The 26923-nt window shown below is 40.5% G+C and overlaps 1 protein-coding gene across 6 annotated transcripts; it reads left to right on the top strand.

Annotated features, from left to right (window-relative positions):
- The first annotated feature begins 2190 nt into the window (after positions 1-2190).
- On the top strand, positions 2191-26235 carry IST1 (IST1 factor associated with ESCRT-III). Of its 6 annotated transcripts, none has more exons than XM_046680289.1 (10): positions 2194-2638; positions 15919-16021; positions 16456-16636; positions 17384-17471; positions 19210-19293; positions 19826-19936; positions 21148-21345; positions 21990-22082; positions 23273-23279; positions 24816-26235. In XM_046680289.1, the coding sequence occupies exons 2-10, from the start codon at positions 15934-15936 to the stop codon at positions 25013-25015; spliced, it is 1050 nt and encodes a 349-aa protein (XP_046536245.1). In that variant the 5' UTR covers positions 2194-2638; positions 15919-15933; the 3' UTR covers positions 25016-26235. The 6 variants fall into 6 exon arrangements, with proteins under 6 accessions (XP_046536246.1, XP_046536247.1, XP_046536245.1 ...); XM_046680287.1 differs by having other exon boundaries at positions 2199-2638; positions 23231-23279; XM_046680288.1 differs by lacking the exon at positions 2194-2638 and adding an exon at positions 9222-9268 and having other exon boundaries at positions 23231-23279.
- The last annotated feature ends 688 nt before the right edge of the window (positions 26236-26923 follow it).

The raw sequence follows: 26923 nt of genomic DNA, 5'->3' as shown, positions 1-26923 counted from the left end.
CCCCCCCCTTTCCTCTGGTAACCACTAATCTGTTCTCTTTGTCTGTATGTTTAACTTCCACATATGAGTAGAGTCATACAGAGATTGTCTTTCTCTATCTGGCTTATTTCACTTAACATGATACCCTCAAGGTCCATCCATGTTGTTGTGAATGGGAGGATTTTTTCCTTTTTTATGGCTGAGCAGTATTCCATTGTATGTATATACCATATCTTCTTTATCCAATCATCAGTCGATGGGCACTTAGCTTGGTTCCAAGTCTTGGCTATTGTAAATAATGCTGCAATGGGCTGCGTGGGACTTTTGGAATTGCTGATTTCAAGTTCTTTGGATAGATATCCAGTAGTGGGATGGGTGGGTCATATGGTATTTCTATTTTTAATTTTTTGAGAAATCTCCATACTGTTTTCCATAGTGGCTGCACCAGTTTGCATTCCCACCAGCAGTGTATGAGGGTTCCTTTTTCTCCACAACCTCTCCAACATTTGTTACTTTTTGTTTTGGTTATTTTAGCCATTCTAACAGGTGTAAAGTGGATATCTTAGTTTAGTTTTGATTTGCATTTCCCTGATGATCAGTGATGATGAGCATCTTTTCATGTGCCTATTGCCATCTGTATATCTTCTTTGGAGAAATGTCTGTTCAGAACAGACACTTTGAACTATGAACACTTTTTTATTGTGGTATAACATACATAATATAAAAGTTACCATTTTAACCATTTTTAATTGTACAATTCAGTGGCATTAAGTACATTCACATTGTTGTGTAACCATCACCACCATCCATCTCCAGAACTTTTTCATCTTCCCAAATTGAAATTCTGTACCCATTAAACTCCCCACTCTCCCCTCCCCCAGCCCCTGGCAACCACCATTCTACATTTTCCCTCTCTGAATTTGACCTAAGTACCTCCTAAGTGGAATCACATAGTATATGTCCTTCTGTGACTGGTTTATTTTACTTACCATGACATCTTCAAGGTTTATCCATGTTGTAATATGTCAGAATTTCCTTCCTTTTTAAGGCTGCATAATATTCCATTGTATGTACATTCTATATTTTGTTTATCCAGTCATCAGTCAATAGACAGTTGGGTTGCTTCCACCTCTTGATTATTGACTATGAACATTTGAAAAAATACTTAAAAGTAGAGAAAACAGTACAACAATAACCATCATCCATTTCAACAATTATCAAGATTTTTGCTGACACTTTACCCCTATGTACAGTATGCAGTTCTTAAAAATTTAAAAAAGGACATTTTCTTACAAAAATCTTAATGCCATTTTCATGCTTAAAAAAATAACAATTCTTTGGTTAGTTGGTATGCAAATACCCGATCCATCATCTAATTTCCCCAACTGTCTCAAAAATGTCTTTTATAGTTGGTTTGTTTGAATCAGTAAACAAGGTCCACACACTACATTTGGTTGTTGTGTCTCTAAGGCTCATTAAATTCGAGCAGTCTGCTCTCACATTTTTTTTTCAAGATGCCATTATCTTATTGCAGAACAGACTCAAATTTCTATATGCATGCATTTACTGAAGAAAAAAATCCACACATTTAAAAGGAACCAAGCACTGTGTATTTTGAGACTCTGGAACCTGGTTTTATTGAGAAATACTGCAAGTGGTTACAAGACACAGTATTTCTAAATTCATAAACCTCATATGGTAAACCGTAGCTTCATCCTTGTCACATGACCGCATCACAATTTAGCAAACCACAGTCTGGGTCTCGGTAGATGCAGCCTCTACAGCAGGGGGCAGGATTACCGCCTCAAAGCCAAGACGCGAGGAAGCCCCTTCCAACGCTAAGCTGAGAGTACGGTTTTCCAGTTAAAAACAAAGATAAACAAAAAACTTTCCTGAATACAGAGATAAAGTAAATTCCCAGAGAACGTGGTGCTCGGGAAACATATTACAGAATTAAATAATACAGAGTGTTAGAGATTGGCTGAAAGGCAATCGACTTGGAAGGATTAGAGGGCGTAGATGGCGAGATGATGGGCGACTACCGGAGGAGGGTAAAGGGTGAGATAAACAGCTGTGAACTGCTGGAGAAGTTCGAAACCTGTTTGGCCACTCCCTCTTGGAAGAAATAAACCGAGACTCCGGGGAAAAGTCCCCAGAGCAAGCGCGGTCGAGGGAGGGACGGGAGCGAAGCTCAGGGAGTAACGTCGGGTCTTTGAAGGGCACCACTGGAGCCGGTTTTTTCAGGGGCCGGAACAATCCGGAACAATGCCCTGGGCGCGGAGTCGGAGAACAAGCCGCCTCTGTTGCCAGCATCCTTGCGCCCAGGGCGAGACCTGAGAACCCAGGGTGAGCCCCTAGCAGGTGACTCAGGTGGCGTGACGTGTCCCGCGTCACCACCCCTACCCCCACCGCGGGAACCCGTCCGCGGCCGCGCCGGCTCTGTAGGCCACTGGGCGAGGGAGCCCCGAGGCCCTCAGGGAGTGGGTCCCGGGCGCAGCGGCCGCACAGCCAATCCCTGGGAAGGAGGGCGTGGCTATCCCGGTCCCGCGGATCCCTCCGCCCGCACTGGCTGTGCTGAGGCCGAAGGAGCCGCCATTTTGGATGCTGCGCCTGCCTTGTCAAGTCCGTCTCTGCCTTTTTCACGCCTTGGTTCGGCCAGGTAAGTGTGGCATCTCAGCATCGAGGATCTTTGTTCGCCTCCTCGCACTGGGCCCTCCGCATCTAGAAATCCTCAGCCTGGGGTTCAAACGATCCTGAGGTGGCAGACGAGAGAAAGGGAAGGATCTTGGATGTGAGGGTCAGGCCGGAGGTCAGGCCCGAGAGGCCGCGGCGCGGGAGGCCGCCTGGGGTCGAGGGCATGGCAGGGCGCGAGTTGCTTGGAGACCTCGGTCCCGGATACTCGAAGCCGCCAAACTTTCCTGTTGCCCTCCCTGCCCCGAGGCGTCTCTTCCCTGGGGCGGAAACGCCTCGGCTTGGCCACCCGCCGGTGACAGGGCTCGGTCTGCGTTCTCGGCGACACTCCTACTCCGGCTCCTCTGGCTCGGAGAGACTCCGGGCGGGTCGGATCTCTAGTGCCCGAGAGAGTCGGGTCGCCTCCGAACCCGGCAGCCTCCCCCGGGCGGGCGGCCTCCTGGGCTGGTTCCTGGGGCGCCCGGACTTGGGCCCGGTGTGTCCGGAGGAAATTGCCTTTTTCTTTAGCTGCTGCAGGCCGCGGCCTCCGCCCCTCCCGCCGGCCCCACCTGTCCGGCGAGAGCCCTGGTGAGGAGCCTGCGGCGCTGTCCTCGCCCCCTCCTCTCGGTGCTCTCGGCGTCCGCTCCGCGGTGCTGGAGGGAGGGCTGGGCACTCGGCCGGTGCGAACTCTTCCCGGGATCGGGACCCGCGGGATCCGCCTGCAGTCAGATAATGGGAAAGACACGGCCGCTTGCACTCTCCATAGGAGTAAAATTAAAACTGAGCTGTGCTTAACTCCTTTGGACGATTGTAGTTTCTTCTGTCATGCTTATGTATTTCTTATTCTTTTAACTTTTTATTCCGAAAATTTCAAACACGGAAGTAAAGAGTATAATGAGTTCTCTTCTCGTCCAGCTCCATCAACCATCAATTCAGGGCTAATTTTGTTTCGTTTTTGCGCCGTACCTTACGTATGTACTTAATAGAGTAATACTGGTTGATACATAGATGTGAATACAGATACATCCTCCCTTCCCCACAAGTAGGAGCCTTTTGACTCCTCTACTTACAATCTAATAGTCCATGAGAAATTTTGTTTTTACAGCTTCCTCAGAACCACGTCTTCTGGAATAGGAGGACTTGGTAAAATCCTTGTATTAGGGGATAAAGGAATGTTTTGAGACCTTAGTATTACGTTTTAAAGTCACCCAGTTTCTTAAATCTTCTCACTTTTAAAGTAGTAGTATTATTTTGTCCAAATTATTTGTTTTCATTCTCCCTCTTTTCTTGTGCCTCTGGCTTCTAAATGATCAGGAGTGCCAGAATCCCCAACTCTAGAATACTTAATTTAAGCTCTCATTCCTTTAAAGGCAGAATCAAGTCCCAGTTATGTGTAGTCTATTGTGATTTAAAAAAAAAAAACTGAAAAACAGCGTAGTCTTTTGAAATAATTTCAAATACAGGAAAAATGGTATGCACATGAATGCTAATTTCAGCATTATTTATATGATATAAATGTCAAAAGGTTGGGGGATTAATTAAATTATTACTCAGTGGAATATAAGGCAGCCATTGAAATAAGGTTATAGAGACTATAACAGATATGATGTTACGTGATGAAAGGATTCAGTAGTGTCAGAGTCCATGATTACAGCTTTGTAAAAAAATATGCCTTAAGAAAAGCTCTTGGTAAAAAGTATACCCAATGAATTTTCTGTAATGTTTTTTATATTAATTTTATTGAGAAACAATTTCAGATGAAGATACTTTCATAGTGCCTACACATTTCGGTAATTGTTGCTCCTTCCAGAAAATCTTGATGGTCTTTGATTCTGAAGGCTGTACTTTTCTTGTGAGTTACACATGATGCTACTGGTTTTGTGGTCCTTTGTTAAGTTTTCAGTCTTGCTTACTTTGGTCAGTGAAGATTTGGTTACAGTTTATGGTGTGAAAATACAGTAAACTTGGCATTCTGTAATTGAAATGGCTTTAAGGGTTGGACTGTATTATCTTGGAAATGCCTTCTAGCTTGTTTGTACTCTTGATGTCACATCTTCATGGCTGCAATACAGTGGTCATACCTAAATCTGTTCATGTCACTCACTTTACAAGAAAGAAGTGTTCAGGATAAATAAAATAATACATTTCAAGTACAAAAGTTTTCCTCTGTGCTACAAAATATCATTCTAGCCAGTATTGACTCTGCTGCCCCACTTCCCCACTTGGTACTTTTGCAGCTGCAGACTCTAAAGCTGGTCCTTAGGACTTCAGGGTCTTTTTTGCTATTTTTAGCTACTTTAGAGTTTTCAGGAATTCTACCCTCGGGCAGCTTCACTATTTTGGGCAGCTGTTTTGAGGTGCAGCAGTCTCTCCCTTCTCCCCCAAATAACGTGCAGAATGATTCCATCCATGGTTTTACACCTTCTCTTATTCAGAATGAAGAGATTATTCAGGTGTGTGTGGGTGAGAGGAAGATTGTCCCTGAGCTAACATCTGTGCCAGTCTTCCTATATTTTATGTGGGATGCCTCCACAACATGACTTTACAAGCGGTGCTGGGTCTGCACCTGGGATCCGAACCTGCAAACCCCTGGGCCACCAAGGCACTTAACCACTAGACCACCGGGCCAGCCCCGAGAGATTGTTCAGTTTTAAAAGGCTCCTGGAGCTGAATGATTAAAGAGGGCCTAGATGAGTTTGTTGTTCCAATGTTAAGGATTGGGGTAAAGTGAGGGATTGGGGAGAAGTGAGGGATTGGAAAGGGCCGAGAAGGGCACATGAGCAGCTGACCCATGTGTGATTTAAAGGCCATTTATCAGCTAATCTTTAGATGATGAGCCAAGACCTTTTCTTTGAGTATGGGTCTGTTGACTGGAATTTATTTTATTTAACAAATGTTTATACGGTGCTTGCGGTGTATGTATAACACTTATTATGTACTTATTATGTACCAGGCACTATTCTTAATTCTTTACAGATTTTTTTTTAATTCTCAGACCGGCCTTAGGAGGTGTGAGGGCTCATGGAATATTGGTGCCAACTTTCCTTAACTGTTTAATAGAGAAGCCACCTGGGCCAGAATTTTCTTTTGGAAATGTTTTTTAATGTTAGATTCAATTTTTGTAATATATATGGGGTGATTGCATTTTCTGTTTCTTTGTGTCAGTTTTGTAAATTGAGTTTCTAAGAGATTTATCCGTTCTGTCTTATTGTCAAACTTAGGTATAGGTGGGTAATGATGTCCTCTTTTAATGTCTATAGGCTCTCTAGTGATATTCTCCTCTTTTATTCCTGATAATTTGTTTCTCTTTTTTTTGAGCTGGTTTGCTATAGATTTATCAATTTTTTTTCAATCTTTTCAAAGAACCAGGATTTGGTTCCTTTGATTTTCTCTATTTTTCCTCTCTTCAATTTCATTGGTTTTTGCCTTGTTTTTATTGTTTCCTTCTGCTTGCTTTGGGTTAATTTTGCTGTTTTTATGGTTCCTTATGGAGCAAGCTTAGATTACTAATTTGAGACCTTTCTTCTTTTCTAATATAAACATTTAGTGTTGTAAATTTCTCCCCAGCACTGCTTTACCTACATCTTAGAAATTTTGATGTTATATATTAATTTACATTTTCTTGCAGTTTAAACTTTAAAAAAAAAATTCCACTTGAAGCTTCCTCTTTGACCTATGGATTATTTACAAGTGTGTTGCTTAATTTTCAAGTGTTTGGAGATTTTATCTTTCTCGTTAGTGATTTCTAGCTTAATTCCATTATGGTTAAAGAACATGCTTTGTGTGGGTTCAGTTCTGTTTAATTTGTTAAGGTTTATCACCCTGGAAATGGTCTACATTCGTGAATGTTCTCTGTGCATTGCTGTGTTGGGTGGAGTGTTCTGAAAATATCAGTGAGATACAGTTGGTCATTTTTGGTGTTCAGTTCTTCTATATTCTTGCTGATTTTCTGTCTACTAGTTTGATCAATTACTGTGGGAGGTATGTTGAAGTCTCCAAATATAAGTAAGGATTTGTTTATTTCTCCTTCCCTATCTTTCAGTTCTTCATGTATTTTGAAGCTCCTTTGTTAGGTGCATTCACTATTAGGATTGTTATACTTTCTTGGTGCATTCACCATTTTATCGTTCTATAATGTCCCTTTGTACTCCTGGTTTTCCTTCCTCTGAAGTCTACTTTGTCTAACGTTACCGACTTTCTTTTTTTTTTTTGGTTGAGGTATAATTGACATATAACATATTAGTTTCAGATGTACAACATAGTGATTCGATATTTTTATATGTTGAGAAATGATCACCACAGTAAGTCTAGTTAACATCCGTCACCATCCATAGTTACAAAGTTTTTTTTTCTTGTGATGAGAATTTTTAAGATCTACTCTCTTAGCAACTTTCAAATATGCAGTACAGTATTATTAACTGTAGTCACCATGCTGTACATTACATCCTCATGATGTGTTTATTTTATAACTGGGAGTTTGTACTGAAATGGGTGGAAGGGGTCAAAGGTACAAACTTCCAACTTTCTTTTGATTAGTGTTTTCATGATGTACCTTTTTTCAACCTTTTACTTTTTTTTTTTTTTTGAGGAAGATTGGCCCTGAGCTAACTGCTGCCAATCCTCTTCTTTTTGCTGGGGAAGACTGGCCCTGAGCTAACATCCATGCCCATCTTTTCTCCACTTTATATGTGGGACGCCTCCCACAGCATGGCTTGCCACGCAGTGCCATGTCAGCACCCGGGATCCGAACTGGCAAACCCTGGGCTGCCAAAGCAGACTGTGCGAACTTAACTGCTGCACTACCGGGCTGGCCCCTCATCTTTTTACTTTTAACCTACATGTATTACTGTATTGGAGTGAGTTTCTTGTTGGCATTTTATAGTTGGATCATTTTTTGGACCATTCTGGCAATCTCTGTCTTTTAATTGTTGAGTTTAGACTATTTCTATATAGTTACTTATGTAATTAGTATATTTGAATTTAGGTCTTCTATTTTATTATTTATTTTCTGTTTGTTCCCCCTGTTTTTCATTTCTCTTTCTGCTTTCCTGCCTTCTTTTGGGTTATTTGAACACTTTAGTATTCTAGTTTAAAAGTTGTTGAGTTTTTTAGTATTTTTTTGTATAGTATGTTTTACTAGTCATTCTAGGGAGTACAATAGATGTACTTAACGTTTCACAGTCTACTTGGAGTCAGTATGTTACCATTTCTTGTGAAATATAGAAATATCACATAGGTCCCTTTGCCCTGCCCCTTTTACCTGATTATGTTGTGGTATGTATTACATCTACATATGTTGAAAACCCTGTTAGACAATGTTATTAGTTTTCCTTTTAACTGGAAAATACATTTTAAGAGATTCAAGAGAAGACCTATTATATTTCCCCAGACAGTTGCCATTTCTGTAATGTAAGATAGAGATATTTTTCATTTCTTCCTTTATTTTAATGTTCCATGTTTCCTTCTGATATTACTTCCTTGAGCCTGGAAAACTTTCTTAAAAAAAAATTTTTTTTTTCTCCCCAAAGCCCTAAGACATAGTTGTATATCCTAGTTGTAGGTCATTCTAGTTCTTCTATGTGGCGTGCCTCCACAACATGGCTTGAGGAGCGGTGCGTAGCTCTGCACGAAGGATCTGAACCAGTGAACCCCAGGTCGCTGAAGCAGAGTGCACAGACTTAACCACTTGGCCACAGGGTTGGCTCCTGGAAAACTTCTTTAGAGCAAGTCTCTTGGTGACAAATTCTCTTACTAGTTTTCTCTCATCTGAGAATGACTTTATTTCACCTTCATTTCTGAAGGATGTTTTCACTGGATATAGAATTCTGGGTTGACAGTTCTTTTCTTTCAGCGCTTTAGAAATACTGTTCCACTTCCTTTTGGCTTCCATGGTTTCTGATGTGAAATTAATAGTCATTTAAATAGGTCATCTATAGGTAATGCATTTTTCTCTGGCTGCTTTCAATATTTTAAAAATTTGTCTTTAGTTTTCAGCAGTTTGATTATGACAAGTCTGGACATAAATTTCTTTGGGTTTATTCTGTTTGGAGTTCCCTGAGCTTTTTTTTTTTTTTTTTTTTGCTGAGAAAGATTTGCCCTGAGCTAACGTCTATTGCCAATCTTCCTCTTTTTTTTTTTCTCTTCAAATCCCCAGTACATAGTTGTATATTCTAGTTCTGAGTCCTTCTAGTTCTGTTTGAGCCACTGCCACAGCATGCCTACTGACAGACGGGTGATGTGGTTCCGCACCTGGAAACTGAACCTGGGCCGCTGAAGCAGAGCACACCAAACTTTAACTGTTAGGCCATCAGGGCTGGCTCAGGCTTTTTCAATCTGTAAGTATATATTTTTTGCTAAATTTGGGAAGTTTTCAGACAGTATTTTTTTGAAATTTTTTTTTTGGTACTGTACTGTTTCTCCCATCCTTCTGGAACTCTAATGACACAACTGTTAGACCCTTTGCTATTGTCATGATCTCTGAGGCTTTGTTCACTTTTTTCAGTTTTTTATCTTTGTTTTTCAATCTCTGTTTTTCAGATTGGTTACTTTGTATTGATCTATCTTCGAGTGCAGTGGCTCTTTCCTGTGTCATTTCCATTCTGCTAATTAAGCCCATACAGTGAGTTTCTTTTGTTACTGTGTTTTTCAGTCCTGAAGTTTCTCTGTTTCTTCTTTATATCTTTTATTTCTTTACTGGGATTTTCTATCCATTCATTTCAAGAGTGTTTGCCCTTAGTTGTTGCAGCATTTTTATGGTAATTGCTTTTAAGTCTTTGTCAGTTAATTCCAACATCTTTGTAATCTCAGCATTGATGTGTGCTGATTGTCTTTTCCCATGTGAGTCCAGGTTTGGTGTATTTCATCCACTCTCTGTCCGTGCCAGGGGTCACCTTTCACCTTCTCAAGCATCGACTGGAGAGCTTCTCTTGCTGCTCTTCCTGTCTGTGCCAATGCTCACTTCCTGGGTTTCAGGCTACCTTGCATCTAGGCCAGGGAATAACAGGGGAAAAAATGAGATACACTCACTGCCACTTTATTGGTACTTCAAATTCTGATCTTCTCCATCTAGCTGCTATTATTTACTTTTCAGAGTCCTAGAATAGCTGCTCTACACATTCTGTTCAAGTTTTATAGCTTCATTCAGTGAGAGAGACACTGCACCTGGAATCCTGTCCTTTACCTTTTTTTGCTTCTGTTTTTAAGGACTACCCATGTTGCTGTAAGTATAGCTAGTCCATTGATTCTGAGTGCTGCATTGTATTGTGTCATATGCTTCTGTCACATTTTATCTGTCCTCTTGTAGTGGACACTTAGCATTCCTCCACCCCACTACTACCACAGAATCCTTATACATGTGTCTTCATAGTCCTCTGTACAGATGGAGGTATATGTCCAGGAATGGAATTACTGAACCCTAAAGTATATTCATACATTTACCTTGTACATCAAGGCATACATTTTATTAAATACTAATAGACTAGTACTATTAGAATACTAGTAGACTAATAGAATGTTATTCAGCCTTAAAAAGGAAGGAAATCCTGTCACATGCTACGACATAGACTATTAGACTATTGTCATATCCTGTTGTATACACACACACACAGAGCACATTTTGGTTATCCATTCATCTGTCAGTGAACATCTGGATTGCTTCCTCTTCTTGGCTGTAGTGAATAATGCTGCTATGAACGTGAGTGTACAAGTATCTCTTTGAGACCCTGCTTTCAGTTCTTTCGCATATATACCCAGAAGTGGGACTGCTGGATCTTATGATAGTTCTATTTTTAATTTTTTAAGGAATCACCATACTTTTTTCCATAGTGGTTACACCATTTTGCAATCCTCCTAACAGTGCTTAAGGGCTCCAGTTTTTCTACATCCTTGCCAACACTTGTTATTTCCTGTTTTTTTTTTTAATAGTAGCCATCCTAATGAGTGTGAGGTGATAGCTCATTGTGGTTTTAACTTGCATTTCTCTAATGATTAGTGATATTGGGCATATTTTCATATGCTTATTGGCCATTTATGTATCATCTTTGGAGAAATGTCTCTTCGAAGTTCATTGCCCATTTTTTAATCAGGTGGTTTTTTTATTGTTGACTTGTAGAAGTTCTTTATATATTCTGTATGTTTTAGTTCTTTTATGGATTTGAAAATTGTGTGTATTAGAAAGAAGACTGATTTTTCTAAATATTTTTATCTACAGAACTTAGCACAGTTTCTTTTATGTTGTAAAATGCTTAATAAATACTAGTTGAGCAAAAGAATCAATAAAATGAATTGCTGCATTTGTTTTTCCAGGAAAGTGATGTTATTCTTTTAAAATAAGGTTTCTAAGAGATGTCTTGAGGATTAACCTCAATTGTCTATGCCTTTTCCCCTATTCCATATAATTTACTACAATTGGATATCTAATATCCTGCAGGATCTTAGGATTGGAAGGAACTTTAGAGATTATATTGTAAGAACTTGAATTTTATTCACTGAACTATATTTATTATTGTAGAAAGGACATATAAAGCACAATTTTCATTTTTTAGACAATTCATTAAGCTTCAGTTTTCTAGTTAGCTGAAGTCTTAACACCATGTAAATCTGGAGTTTGCTTTGGTAGGTCTAGGTCCTGGCTTCTTTCTTTGGTCTTGTGTAAATATAGTCTTTGTGCCGAATATCTTCTGTTTTCTCCTCCAGAGCCACATGCCATCCCTCTCCCTCTGATGTATGTTCCTGGAGGTTCACCCATGTGCACTGTGTCTATGGGCCCCTTTGCTTTTGGGCTTCCAGTTGGGCATAGATGGGAGGTACCAACAGGAGACCAGAGGACGGGAGGAATGAGGGCTAGACATTTATTCCCCTGCTCCTTCCCTGCCAAGTTGCTGCAGTTGTCGGCATACCTCTACGAATAACCGTGATTCCTGTCTGGTTCCTCTCTTCATGTAGCTATCCTCTCCATATACCAGTGCTTCATCTTGCCCCTTCAGGCCTAGATGTGTTAATGGTTCTGGGGCAATATACTATCCTTTATTAGTTTCTCTAAACCTTACCTACAACTTTTTAAATAGTCTCTTTATTAAATTCTACTGAAATTACCCAGTTTGTGCATGCCATCCGTTTCCAGCTGGAACCCTGATTGTTAGAGTCCCTGAAAGGGCCTTGTGATTTTACTTACTTTTATAGATTTGAACAAATAAATGTTATTACTGATTCATAAGATTGGTAACTTGGGTTTATTTTTCTCTGCCTTCTACAGTAGGTTTACAGTAGACTTTTGAGGGTGTTTCTCTCCCCTAAACATCCCCAGCCGAAAGATTGACAGTGAAATAAAAACAACTTTGCCACACTTCAATATTTTCAACTTCCTTAACAGAATTGGATTTCTGTTTGCAGCATAAAACATTTGTTGAGCTCCTCTTTCAGAGAATTTTAGTGCTTTTCTTCTTCAAAGTCCGTATTTTTGTGATAGTTTGGGATCCTTTCTTTTCCAGGCTGGTTCACTATGGTCCCAAACTAGCATTTGTGGATGCTGAGCCACCTAAGGCAAATGTGTGAAATAAATAAAGATGCCTATACACCCTCCGGAGTTTCTTCATGTTGCTAAAGCCACTCCTTTGTTACTTGTTTCCTCCATTAACACTTTTGTGTCTTTCAGTGTCTAGCTCTCTTTAGATACCTATTCTGATACATTAATCTTGATTATTAATATTTTTTGGTGAGTTAATGTTTTATTTTGCTTTTCTAAGGAGATAAATGAATATATTTGTATTATTTGTCTCTTTTGTTAAAGAGTTTATTTTTACTTTTTCTCCCCAAAGCCCCCTGGTACATAGTTGTATATTTTTTAGTTGTAGGTCCTTCTAGTCGTGGCATGTGGGTTGCCGCCTCAACATGGCCTGACGAGTGGTGCCACATCTGTGCCCAGGATTGTAACCAGCGAAACCCTGGGCTGCCAAAGTGGAGCACACGAACCTAACCACTTGGCCACGGGGCTGGCCTCTCTTTGTCTCTTGATAGAAGTTCCAAATTATATGCTTTCCGAGGTGGATTTAGTTTTTAGCATTAGCTTTAATGTTAGTCTAAATTTCTTGGATTTGAAAAGAGTTTACATATAGTAATAACTAAATCACGTTTTTTTTTTTTTAGTCCAGCCTTTGTCTATGCATATACACTTTTGTTTTTGCTGAGGAAGGTCAGCCCTGAGCTAACATCTGTTGCTAATCTTCCTCTTTTTTTGCTTGAGGAAGATCAGCCCTGAGCTAATATCTGTGCCAGTCTTCCTCCACTTTATATGTGGGTCACTGCCACAGCATGGCTGATGAGTGGTGTAGGTCTGCACCTGGGATCTGAACCTGGGCTGCTGAAGCAGAACATGCCAAACTTAATCACTATGCCTTGCGGTCAGCCCCTGTGCTTTTTGTTTTAAACTCAGAATTTAGGGTGATACTATGTATGTAGTTCTCCTCTTTTAACTAATATCATTAATATAGTCTCATGTCAGTAAATGCTTTTTAAAAATATTCTAGCAGCATGTAAAATTCTATCATAAATATAGTATAATTTAACTAATAAACAATGTTAGTTCATTATTCATATAGTTCATTATTCCAATTTTTTGGTCTCAAAGTGTACTGATAAATATTTTATGTAAAAGTCTGTGCGTGAAGCTCTGATTATTTTCTTAGGTTAAGTTCCTTGGAATAGAATTACTAGGTCAAAATGTATATGTTTTTAAGCCTCCTGAAAATATTTAAAATACAGACTTGACAAAAGTGTTGTCTTCAGGTGTTGACACATCACAAAATTGGTGCTTATAGACTACTTAAGAACAACAGAGAAATCTTGACATTTTTCTGTCATAACTTGTGACTGTATTAGACCCTCTATTTTGTTATCCTTTATCCTTGAGAGAGTATCCAAGCAAGCTGCTGAAGAGGTCAAATACCCTTATAATAAACTCCAGAGCACCACTTTCTTCTTTGTGGCGTTTACCACAGCTGTTATTTGTATAATTACTCGTGTAATGAGTTTGGCTAACTGGACTCTAAACTCCATAAGGGCAGTGAGCATGTCTGTTTATCCATACCAGTCTGTGTCCAGGCTTGCCACAGTATAGTAGGCATTCAATAAATATTTGTTGAAGGGGATTAAAAATATATATTGTATGTTTTACTACATGGTAATTGCCATTAAATTTGTAGAATATAAAATATAGGAAAAAGATAAAGAGATACTAACTTATGTAAAAAAGTATATATATATAGTAATACAATTTTTAGTGCTGAAAATGATGTGTATGATTAAGATTTACTTGGATTTTGAATTCAGACACACTTAGGTTTTGTTCTTATCTTTATTATCTCTGATCAGTTGCTGGCTGATCTTGAGCAAGTGCCTAGTTAAATGATAGTATTAGTTAGTGTTTCTGGCTGTCGATTTCTACCTCCCATCCATCACTGCTTATGAATGCCATGACAACAAGGATACTGTCTGGATCTAGCTAGCACCAGAAACTGCTACAGCACCTGACATCTTATATATTGTTGAATTGAAGTTTTGAAGTTATGAATGTGAGAGATAGGTTATGACATAAACTTTAGTTTATACCATGCTTCAGTTGTATTGAACCTGTGTTTCTTAGCTTCTTGTTCTCTCTGGTACGTGGATTTTACACATACTGCTCCCTCTGTCTGGGATAGTCACATTCTCTTTTTACCTTTCAAATAATCCTGTTTGTCCTTAGGACTCAGCTTAGGCTTTGTCTTCTCCTGGAAAGCATTCTGTAATGTCCCTAAGCAAGTTGGGTGTGTTTTCTCTAGAATAGGTTATTTAATCTTGACATTGCTGACATTTTGGCTGGATAATTTTTTGTTGTGGGGGCTGTCCCATTCATTGTAGGATGTTTAGCAGTATCCCTGGGCTCTCCCCACCAGATGCCAGTAGCATCCCTTCCAATCATGACAACCCAGAATGTCTCCAGTCATTGCCAGATGTCCCCTAGGAGACAAAATCACTTCCGATAGGGAACCATTCTAGAATTATAGTCTTTACCAAACAATATTGTAGTTGCTAGTAGAATATAAGTTCCTTTGAGGGCAAGGAATGTGCCTTATTTTTTTTATTTCCAGCGTCTAACCATTGTCTGACATAGAGACAAATATTTATTTTGGTAAATATTTCTTGAAGGGATTGAACATAACTCAGTATAACAGATTCCAGATACTTTGTGACAGACAAGCCCCATTGTAAACTAGGACTTGGGTTAATTGCTAAATGTAGTATAAAGGCTTCTGGAGGCAATTTCATGAAAGGATAATACCTCTGACATTTTCTATTAGTGGTTTATGCACAAGCATATAAATGCTATTCCTATTGTTTTTCTTACAGTGGATTTTTTTTTTTTTTGGTTTGTCTGTTCTTTGGTAACTGTTAGGCCTAACTTTCGTTTGGACGTTGCATGTTTTGAAGTTTGAGTTCAGAATTAATTGAGAGAAATAGACATCGTGCACAGAATGCACAGTGGTCAATGCACAATGGTATACCCTAAAGTCTTGTGGGTGGAAGGGAGTGGTTTTGTTGACTGTAACTCTGCTGTTCAGTGAAAGTCTTGGTAAATAGCCTTCTGTTGTCGAATTTTATAGAGCAGCTTTTTTTTTCTTTTGGACTTTTCACCACCTTGTGTATTTCTTTGTATTTGAGTAGATGTTAATGATGTTTCTGTGATTTTGGGCGCTAGGTTTTTCCCAAAGGCAGAGACTTAGTAGGGGGATTTAGGGAATTAAGGTGAGAATATTTTTGAATTTGGCCCTAAGTTTGATCATCTTGTCCTATCACTATTGCTGATGAGATTTTTGGGAGAAGTAGGAGGCCTTCCTGCTTCTTTGTCTTTTTGTCACCCCACTCCTACACCAATACATAGATACTCATTTCATCCATCACCAAGTTCTTTCAGCTCTGCCTTCAAGATAGATCTTGAATCTACTTCTTCCCCTGCCACTGCTAACTACCCCAGTCTAAGCCATTCCATCTCTTGTCTGGACTATAGTAATAACCTTCTCCTTGGTCCTCTTCCTTCCATAATTATCCTCCCCTAATCAGTTCTCCACACAACAGCCAAATGATCTTTAAAAAATGTCGATCACATCATGTCCTTTGGCCTGTATTAGAAGGCCACTCTAGTTTACAGTGTCACATAATCCACCCCCTATCTGGTGTTACTTCCTGAACTATCTTTAACTTGAAAATAGTCATTGTGCTGCTTATCTTTTTCAGGAGGAACAGCACAGCATGCTGGGCTCTGGATTTAAAGCTGAACGTTTACGAGTCAATTTGAGATTAGTCATAAACCGTCTTAAACTATTGGAGAAAAAAAAAAGTGAGTAATGGTTGATTGTCTTATGTGTTCTTTCCCAAAATACATCACTGGGTTCCAGCACGTCAGTAGTGGCTCTTTCAGGCTGGTACTGTGAAGCCTGAGGTATCCCATATCCTTTAAGCTTTGGATACATTTCTGCTGCTCTTTGTGATAAGTTAGGCTGAATCACCTTGTTGCAGGGAAAGGGACTTACTCTGTTGTGATAGAATAGATAACATGACTCCTGAGGTAGAAATTTCTGGCTACACAAACAATATTCTCACCTACACTAAGAAGCGAATTCTAGACTAGATGAGATAGGACTAGGTTTGCTATGAGAGAGTGAGCTAGGATATAGTAGAAATATCCACTTCTCTCTGTTGGGGTGAGGTCTGCCTGCTCACCGTGGCCCAGTGTACTATTGCTCTGTGACTGGAGTGGGATTTGTGCCTTAGCGGAACTGGCCCAGAAAGCGAGGAAAGAGATTGCTGACTATCTGGCTGCCGGCAAGGATGAACGAGCTCGGATCCGAGTGGAGCACATTATCCGAGAAGACTACCTCGTGGAGGCCATGGAGATCCTGGAGCTGTACTGTGACCTGCTGCTGGCTCGGTTTGGCCTCGTCCAGTCTATGAAGTAAGATATTTTGTCTTTTCTTTTTTTTTAAGCTTCATTGAGGTTTAATTGATTTAGAAAAAAACTGTACATATTTAATGTATACAGTTTGATGAGTTTGGACATATGCGTATACTTGTGTACATTACCACAATCAAGGTAATAAACATTTGTTGCCTCCAGAAGTTTTCTTGTGTCCCTTTTTTTTGGGTAAGAACACTTAACATGAGATCTACCCTCTTAACAACTTTTAAATGCATAATATAGTATTGTTAACCATAGGCGCAGTGTTGTTCAGCATATTTTTCGAACTTACTCATATAACTGTAATGAACTAAAATGTTTTGATTCGAGGACCTAAATCAAATCACCTCTGGAATTTGAGAAAGGAGTAATATATTGGTTTCTTCCTACATGTAGGGAGCTAGCACTAAGGGACTACTTTATGTACCCAAGGACCTTTTTCCTCCCATTGACTTGAAGACCTGATCTCAATGTAGGCTACTGTTGAAGAGAAAATACAGAAGCTGAAATCAAGAGGGTTAAGTTTGAGTCTTGGCTCAACTATTTCCTGACTTTGTGACCTTGGGTTTGTCACTTATAGTTTCCCCAAAAGTACAATAGGATGATGAAGATGGCTAGAATTATTGTGAGAATCCAGGGAGATTCGTGAAATAGCTTTAGAGGCTATGAAGTATATGATACAAATGCCAGAGTTTTGTTGATTTGTTTTAAAAAATGTTAAATTTTATTTTTTTCCTTAATTAGGGAGCTAGATTCTGGTCTGGCTGAATCTGTGTCTACACTGATCTGGGCTGCTCCTCGACTCCAATCAGAAGTGGCTGAGTTGAAGATAGTGAGTACAACCAGTTTCAGTGATGTCTGTTGTTTTTCATGTTGTTAGAATGGTTGGTTAATTAACTTCTGCTTATTTGACCAGGTATTTTGTCCTCTTCTCATGCTGCCTTTGAAACAGGCTTTGTAAATTTGCTTCTGGATCCTTTTTAGGGCTTATGTCATAGAACAGAACAGTGTTTTACAAACTTGAATAATTTTTTAAGGAACAAAATTTCATGTACCCTCAATTTTATCTTAAATTATTTTTATTATAACATTATTTCAATATACAGTAGTTCTTCCTTATCGGAGGTTTCGCTTTCCATGGTTTCAATTACCCACAGTCAACTGTGGTCTGAAAATAACACTATCACAGTGCCTACATCATTCCCTTCATTTCATCTCATCACATGGGGATTGTATCATCTCACATCATCACAAGAAGTGTGAGTACCGTATAGTAAGATTTTGAGAGAGAGAGACCACCTTTACATAACTTCTATTACAGTATATTCTTATAGTTCTATTTTATTATTACTTGTTGTTTTCAGTCTCTTACTGTGCCTAATTTATACATTAAATTGTATCATAGGTAGGGTTTGGTACTATCTGTGGTTTCAGGCATCCACTGAGGGTCTTGGAATGTGTTCCCGCAGATAAGGAGGGACTGCTGTATATACATAGAGAAGTTATTATACAACTGTAAACCAGTAAAGTTAAAATAACATTAATTTAAAGTGACAGATGTTTTGTTTCATTGATTCCAAAAATATTTATTGAGTGGATGTTATGAGCTAGATGGGCACTGAGAGTACAGTGGTGAGCAAAATATGACCCTAGCACTGCTCTTGTAGCTTAGACTCTAGCAGAAGAGACAGACAATAACTAAAAAACGGCCTGTCACAACATGGATATGGTACTGACTGCTAGGATACAGATTCAGTTGTGTTGTTTTCTCTCCTATTTTTTATGTCTTTGCCTTTTAAAAAAATTTTTTTTGGTGAGTAAGATTGGCTCTGAGCTAACATTTATTGCCAGTCTTCCTCTCTTTTGCTTGAGGAAGATTGTCCCTGAGCTAATATCTGTGCCAGTCTTCCTCTATTTTGTATGTGGGATGCTGCCACAGCATGGCTTGGTGAGTGGTGTATAGGTCCATGCCTGGGATCCGAACTCACGAACCCTGGGCTGCTGAAGTGGAATGTGCGAACCTACCTGCTTTGCCACTGGGTCAGCCCCACATGCTGGTTTTTTCCCCTGGGTACTCTTCCTTCCCTCCTTGTTTAGTTAACTCTTAATCATCCTTTACATCTCAGTGAAGCGCGTTTTCTTCAGGAACTCTTACCTGACGTTTCTGATCAGATCTGATTCTACTGTTATAAGCCATTGATTGTGTAGTATACTGTCCCTTGGTGGCACTTATCACAGCTGCCAATTTGTACCTTTGTCTGTGTGATTATTTGAGTAATGACTGTTTTCCCCAGAGACTATAAGACTGTAGTAGGAACAATGTCTGTTTTTGTCCATCATTACATTACAGTGAATATCATAATGTTTATATAGAGTTTGGCACATGGTTGCAGCTCAGTGAATGAATGGATAAACAAATATGTTAATTAATATGTACCCCTTAAGTTTTTACACACCCTGGTTTTTTTGAAATTCTATAATAGAAGCATATTTACTCTTGATAGGGGGAAGCTTGAAGCAGTCTGTGGGAGTGGTGTCCACTTTTATTTACTCTTCTTTTTTCTTTGTAGGTTGCTGATCAGCTCTGTGCCAAGTATAGCAAGGAATATGGCAAGTTATGTAGGACCAATCAGATTGGAACTGTGAATGACAGGGTAACAGACATACTTCTGAAACCTGAAGCAGTGGGCTTGGTCGGGGCAGGTTATTTTATTGCCTGCAGTGATTCTAGAGGGCACCACTGTATGGCTGAGTTAATGTAGGGTTGCACATTTTATGGGGTGAGAAGGTGGCTCTCTGGCTGTCTTTGCAGTCAGCTTCTTACCCCTGCCCTACATGTCTGATTGTGAGGCTTTCATTTTGTGTCATTCCTGATTTTGCCTCTGTCCTTTGTGCCCCTTGTTTGTCCTTTGTGGAGGTAGAAGTGAGGTGGGGAGAAGGGTGGACGAATTCAAATGTGGAAGGCAGCAGTGTCAGTCTTTACCAACACGTGGGTTATATGCAACTAGAGAATGTGAGAGAGAGATGGATTTTGTACTGTGCTTTGTGACTGAAAGTAATTTAACTGGTCTGAACCTTTTCTCTTCCTCAATTTACCTGTAAAACGACAGGAACAAAATTTAAAGTGAGACACGTTAGGCTTAGGCTGGTTAGTATGGATCTTAACTGTGAGTCTTTTACTTACAGCTAATGCACAAACTGAGTGTGGAAGCCCCACCCAAAATCCTGGTGGAGAGATACCTGATTGAAATTGCCAAGAACTACAACGTGCCCTATGAGCCTGACTCTGTGGTCATGGTAAGTTTAGAGCCTCTCAAAGTACAAAGGAAAATGAGTCTCTAGATAGCACTTTCTTTGAAAAATAACCATATTTTTTGCATTAAAGTTTGTATGTGAGAGTTTAAGCCTTTGTCCAGTTAGTGCCTTTTTGGGTTATAATAAATACGCCTGCCTTTCTCACAGAGAATTTAAGGATCAGATGAGATAAATGACTGAAAGCACTTGAAAAGGTACAAACTTTGATAGAAATATAAAATTGCATTATTGGTGTTGTTTTTTTTTTTTTTTTAAAGATTTTATTTTTTCCTTTTTCTCCCCATAGCCGCCCGGTACATAGTTGTGTATTCTTCGTTGTGGGTTCTTCTAGTTGTGGCATGTGGGACGCTGCCTCAGCGTGGTCTGATGAGCAGTGCCATGTCCGCGCCCAGGATTCGAACCAACGAAACACTGGGCCGCCTGCAGCGGAGCGCGCGAACTTAACCACTCGGCCACGGGGCCAGCCCCGCATTATTGGTGTTTTTTGATGAAGTTCCAGCAATTGAGAGTCCCCCTGTGGGTAGCGAGAAATGCCTCCAGACCCAGACAGTTCTGAAACATTTATTGGGTGCCTCCCATGTACCAGACAGTGCACACAAAGCTGAGAATAGAGAGATATATACAAACAAAGCTTAGAGTGTATGAAAGGCAAATATGTGAATAATCATTACTCAGTTAAGGTTGATGGAGTGTAGTGGATGCTTTGGTATGCTGCTCAGACAACCCTCTCCAGCCCCAGATACACATTTCAGAACAAAAGCATTTGTTCCCCCAGCTGTTGAGAATATTGATGACCAGTGACTTACACACAGTTGAGCGTTCATCTAGCACTGGCCCTCAGAAGAAAGCTGCCTCACCCAAAGTCTTTCCTAGGGGCTGTCTGTATTCAGTTACTGGTCAGCACTGGGGTTTAAAGACTCTGCCCCTTTGTCCCAGTCGGGAACACCTGCTGCAGGCCCATCCCAGCTCCAGAGCTCCCTGGGGAATTGGCTGAGGCCTTTGTTGTGACTGCATTGCAGCCCAACTTCTTCCTTTGTCCAGCCCTGCTTCCTTCACTTCCCCACAGATCTTTATTATTCCAAGAGACCTCCTCAGTAAACTTCCTTCTTGCTACTCTCCATCTCAGAGTCTGCTTCCCCGGGAACCTGGCCTGTGATATGGGTTAATGATACGAGTTTCTCTCTTTTTCTCAGGCAGAAGCTCCTCCTGGGGTAGAGACAGATCTTATTGATGTTGGATTCACAGATGATGTGAAGAAAGGGGGCCCTGGAAGAGGAGGAGGGGGGTTCACAGCACCAGTTGGTGGACCTGATGGAACAGTGCCAATGCCTATGCCCATGCCCATGCCGTCTCCAAATACTCCTTTCTCATACCCACTTCCAAAGGGACCAGTAAGTATACATATAAATAAGTGTGTATGTAAACTCTCGAAAATGTAACAGGAGATGACAGGTTGGCTCTATGAATACACTCAGAAATTGTAGCTTGTCAAAAGGATTTAGCAGTAAGAACATTTTGTATTAGCTTAGTGACCATATTGTGGGGAAAAAAACCCACTGGGATTTGGAGAAATTCCTTTGGTTCAGCTGCAGGTAATGAAGTGGGAAAATCCAGAGAGATGGTGCTAGAAAAACTCTTTTTTCCATGTAGGTTTACTGAACACCTTTGGCACCTGTTGGAGGCATACCAGTAGGTTTTTCCAAAAATGATTAACCTCATATTACCAGGCAGAAAAAACTTTGTAGACAGGAAGATGAAGGTCATTGCTAGTAAGGAAGTGTGCTTAGAATCTGCCCGTGTAGACATTGAAGCAATTGATTTAGTAACTTGAAGAACAGCCTTTTGGCTACAGATCTTTAAAAATCTGGAATTCTTCTGAGCCCACGTGGTCCTTTTGGGCTTTTTTTTCTTCTGGGGCTGTTGAATATATATATATAGAGAGAGAGAATATATAGACTTTTCTCCCTTCCCATACACAAACCTCAAATTGCAAATTGGGGGCAATGTCTCTGATATTGCCCTTCTCCTCTTGCAGTCGGATTTCAATGGATTGCCAGTGGGGACTTATCAGGCCTTTCCCAATATTCATCCACCTCAGATACCAGCAACTCCCCCATCGTATGAATCTGTAAGTGCCTGAGCCTCTCTTATAAGCAGCAGGAGAGTGAATCCCGTGAAGAGAGAGCAAAATAATGGCCACAGGGAAGGCAACATTTTGATCAACTCCTAGTGTCGGCATTGCTTTTGCTTTGGGTTCTTGTGTTGCTTTAACATTACCATGGAAATGGGGAGTGGTGGTGGTGGCAGCATCATTGGTGGCAATGCTTTGTTTGCACTTAAGCCAGGAATCAGGAAGGAGCTGCAGATCTCTTAGAAAGTTCTAGTATGGCACTTAACTAGTCTTTTTTGGGGACTAACTAGGCAGAGAATCACATTGAGCTAGGGTAGTCTTGGTGCTAGAATATCATAATAATTAAAATACCTGTTTTATAAATTCTCAACATTGTGTAAAGGAAAAGCAACCAAATTTTTTTGTCTTAGAAGTGTCCAGTTAGTAAATTTCAGCTTGTAGCCTTAGTTTTACATTTTAGTCTTTTGTAGTTAAAGCTTGCTGTAAATAACTAATATGGTAATGATGGTTTGAATTATAGGTGGTCATAACAGCTTTGGTTCAGAATTAGATGACTTGTTTTCTGCCAGCCTTATTTCCTCAGCTAGTATGTGCCTGTTGTGACCTGTTTCCATCTGATACGTTACTGAGAAAACGAATTGGCATTGTGTTTGCTAGGGAAATTATTTATCTGGGAGATCTTGCTGTTCCTAAGCTTGCTTAGTGTTCTTTCTTTTGGTTTTTACCTTGGGCCTGAGTTTTTCTTATGTTTCGGTCTTGCACACACTGAAGCGTCACCCACAACTGTTTCTAGGAATGAGGTAGAAGATCTTCATCGGTGTTTGAGGACTTGGTTCTTGGAGATGAATTCAGTAGTTTAGTGCTTTCTCTCTGCCTGGAAGGTGAAGGTATCCGATTAAAGAGAGGTGTTATGGTGCAAGAATTGTCTTTTTCTCTGCTTGGCAGTTCAGAGTTCTACATGGTGTCTGTCTGGTTGGAAGAAGATCAGGAAGGTGTATGGGGGGTGGAGGGGCAGTTTTTTTGGAGCAGGGTCTGTTGCTTTTGCTGAGTTGCTTAGCTTTCAGAAAACATGGGCTTATACCAGTCTCAGTACTTTCTCAGTGATGCCATTGCTTTCTCCTCTGATAACAGTCTTTGTATTTCAGGTTGATGACATTAATGCTGATAAGAATGTCTCTTCTGCACAGATTGTCGGTGAGTGTGAGTCAGAAACCCTCAAGGCTCAGTGCTGAACCCTTTGCTGTTTTCTCATTACTGCTCCTCTTTCAGAGACTGTCTTCACATCCATGGCATTCTACCCATATGCCCTATCCTCTCCCCAAATGCAGTATGGCAAAAACTCAGGATTGCACTCTTCCAAAAAGTAAACATCTTTCCTGGCCCCATAAAGGCTCCCAGGTTCCATGTTCTGTCAGTGGTATTATTATTCTTTACTCATTGTTATTTTTTCAGTTTCTGTTTTTCAGTCACCTTCAAGTTCTTTACGTTCCTGCTGCTTCAACTTCCATTATGCCTGAAAATAGAAAAAAAAAATGTATATTTTTTAAATTTGGGCAATAAAGAGGAGGAAGTAGGCACAAATCATAAGTGAATAGCTCAGTGACTTTTCACAAAACATCCACTCAAAAGATAAACACCGTCAGCACTCCAGAAACCCAGAGAGGGATAATTTTTAAAATTGAAGACAGTTGTTTTATTGAGGTATAATTTACATACAAAAAATAACAGAGAAGTGTATATTTTGATGAATTTTGATATATATATGTAACTACCACCTCAGTAAAGGTATAGAATATTTCCATCACCTCAGAAAGTTCCCTTGTGTTCCTTTCCAGTCAATTCCATGGGACCCTCTACCCAGGAGGCAAGCACTGCTTTTATTTTCTAAAACTATAGTTATGTTTACCTGTTCTAGAACTTACATATAAATGGAAACATAACAGTAGGTAGAGAGGACGATGATTTTAACTAGTAAAATACAAAACAGAAGACTAGAAACACCGATCAGATCTTATTACATCAAACAAGATGGACGTTTAACATTCCCTGTAAAATTTTTTTCTCCTAAGCCTGAAAGAGTAGCTCATCCTAGCGGAATTCTAGTACCACTCCTTGGACTTAGTTGTTTTGGGAGCAGACCTTTGTGGAAGGAGCTAGTCTGTTTAAATAAATGGTCTGTGTACCTAGCCCCATTCACCACACTTTGACCTTTCCTTAAACTTTTTTCTCACCATAGGAAAGTAAAACAGATAGGATTCAATTATAATTAGAAAATGTATATGTTAATTGTCCTGAAAATTTTCATTCCCTTAAGAATTAAATAGTAATCTTTTTTTTAAAAAAAAAAAAACAGTGTTTTGGGGCTGGCCCAGTGGTGTAGCGGATGGGTTCACGTGCTCCTCTTCAGTGGCCCGGGGTTTGCCAGTTCAGATTCTGGGTGCGGCCCTACACACTACTCATCAAGCCAGGCTGTGGTAGGCGGCCCACATATAAAATAGAGGAAGATGGGCACAAATGTTAGCTCAGGGCCAGTCTTCCTCAACAAAAAGAGGAGGATTCGCGGCAGATGTTAGTTCTGGGCTAATCTTCCTCAACAAAACAAAACAAAAAAACCAGTGTTTCCCCCTGTATTTTGTTTTATTGTTTCTGCCAAAAGAAAGTGGGGCTTTGAGGATCTGAGCCTCTTCCATGGAGTTTGTAACACTGTGCTCCTTGCCCTGATTTAATTAGGTCCTGGACCCAAGCCAGAAGCCTCTACAAAGCCCCCTCCCAGACCTGTAGATACCTACGACAACTTCGTACTGCCAGAGTTGCCATCTGTGCCAGACACACTACCAACTGCATCTGCTGGTGCCAACACCTCAGCATCTGAGGATATTGACTTTGATGATCTTTCCCGGAGATTTGAAGAGTTGAAAAAGAAAACATAGGCCTCTCAAACCAGGCAACATCCAAGTTCTGGGAGTTGAGACTGAGCAGTTTCTCCTTGTAACAAAGAATCTCCATGAAATTGTTTCATCTATTAATCATGACTGAGCACACTCTTCCTCTGGGCTCTCTTCCTGTTCTACCAAATTCTGCTGCTTTCCAGTTCTCTACTGCTCCTAGGAGACTAACGACTGGAGACACTATGAGGCCGGAGCATCTGGCTCCTGGCAGCTGAGCTTGTCCGTTTCTTGTCAGTGTGATCCCAGGTTCTCCTCACCCATCCCACCCTCCTTCCACAGGGGAGTGAGAAGGTGAAAGCAGGTAGGGAGAGCTGCCAAAGATGACTGGACAGTGGTAGAGAGTACTTCATGAAGTGTCTCAGCCCTGTGCTAAGGTTCTAGACTTAGAAATAAACCCTCTGTACAGAGGCATTTGTGGTGAGTGAGAATGAAGGCCAAGGTGTGTATTTTCTCACTCTGATGTGAATGGGAGAGAGAGAAATGACTCAGGAAGCCATTGTAATCGTTCTTGGAAGCTGGGTCGGTCCTCTCATTGGCATATACACTACTCCTTGCTGCAGGGCACTGTTCCACCTGGATCCAGTTACAAAGTTTATTTGGAAAGTTGAAGGCCTCTCTTAGTTCTACTGGATTCTCAGGGAGCCCTCTGTGGCCTTTTGCTTTATTCTGAGTGCTGTTTCCCTTTTACCAGAGGGCAGCACTATGTAACTTCCTGTTTTTCCCCATAGCATGTTCTGTTCGATGGCATTACTGGCAAAGGAAGGACAGGCCACATATTGGGCAGAAGTCACCATTCAAGGCTAAGGTGGGCTTCCAGTTGCCTTAATAGAAGTACTCAAGTCAAGATCTTGAGTAGTGAGCTGGAAAGCCTACAGGAGAAGAAGGTTTCCTCTTTTCATTTGAAAACTTTATGATTAAGAGAACCTTTAAAACTGATCTCAGATAAACTCTTGGTGCCCATTGGCTGCAGTTTGCTGCTTTCCTTGATGGATGAGACTCTAAACTGTTGTAACTTATGTGCTGTTTTGCCCCCTAGCTAAGGCCATCCTTGCCCACAGGGATGGCTTTGAGGTCGGAACATAGGACTTTGGCTTCTGTGTAGTGCATCTGTACATACCTATTTCAAGCAACTTTTCTTTAATGTTTTTGATTGGTTTGTATCATAGCTCAGTAGGTGATAATAAAGTTAATTCTGTGCCCTGCTTTGTCCATTGGTTTGGTCAAATGATGAGGTGCAAATGTGGGTTTTAGTAGAGAGTATTTTAAATGAGTGACCCATGCTGGGCACAAACCAGACCTTACCTTTGGCTCCCTGGGTAGTGTGGACACCTGCAGCAGTAAGGAGTCTGTTTCAATCTCTGTATTTAAGCTCAGATAGCATCTGTGAGTTGGCTTGCTTTCTTTGGGACAGGGCTCCCCATCAGCCATATCTCATGCTTGTATCTTTATTTTTAATAAGCTGCAGTGAGCTCACTTCTGACTGATTCGTATTTCCCACAGCCATCCTGGAACGTGGATAGTGAGTGTTGTGTTAACTTGCTGCTTGGCAGCAGAGCTGGTTTAGCCTTTATCACTTTTGCACCCTTTTCTGCCAGTGCCAAGATCCATAAACATAAGAACTTGCAGCCAAGGGGATTTTGATTCCTCACTGGTCTAGAAAACAAAGCGTATTCTAAACATAGCCAGCCCTGCTTTGCTGGTCTAGTGGTTAAAATTCGGCACTCTCACTGCTGAGGCCCGGGTTCACTTCCCGGTCAGGGAACTATACTACCTGTCTGTTGGTTGTCATACTGTGGCGGCTGCATGTTGCTGTGATGCTGAAAGCTATGCCCCCAGTATTTCAAATACCAGGGTCATCCATGATGGATGGGTTTCAGCGGAGCTTCCAGA

This window comes from Equus quagga, chromosome 13 (assembly GCF_021613505.1).
Source record: "Equus quagga isolate Etosha38 chromosome 13, UCLA_HA_Equagga_1.0, whole genome shotgun sequence".
Classification (NCBI taxonomy): Eukaryota; Metazoa; Chordata; class Mammalia; order Perissodactyla; family Equidae; genus Equus; species Equus quagga.
The sequence above is the reverse complement of the archived record's forward strand: the minus strand, read 5'-3'. Positions and strand labels throughout refer to the sequence as shown.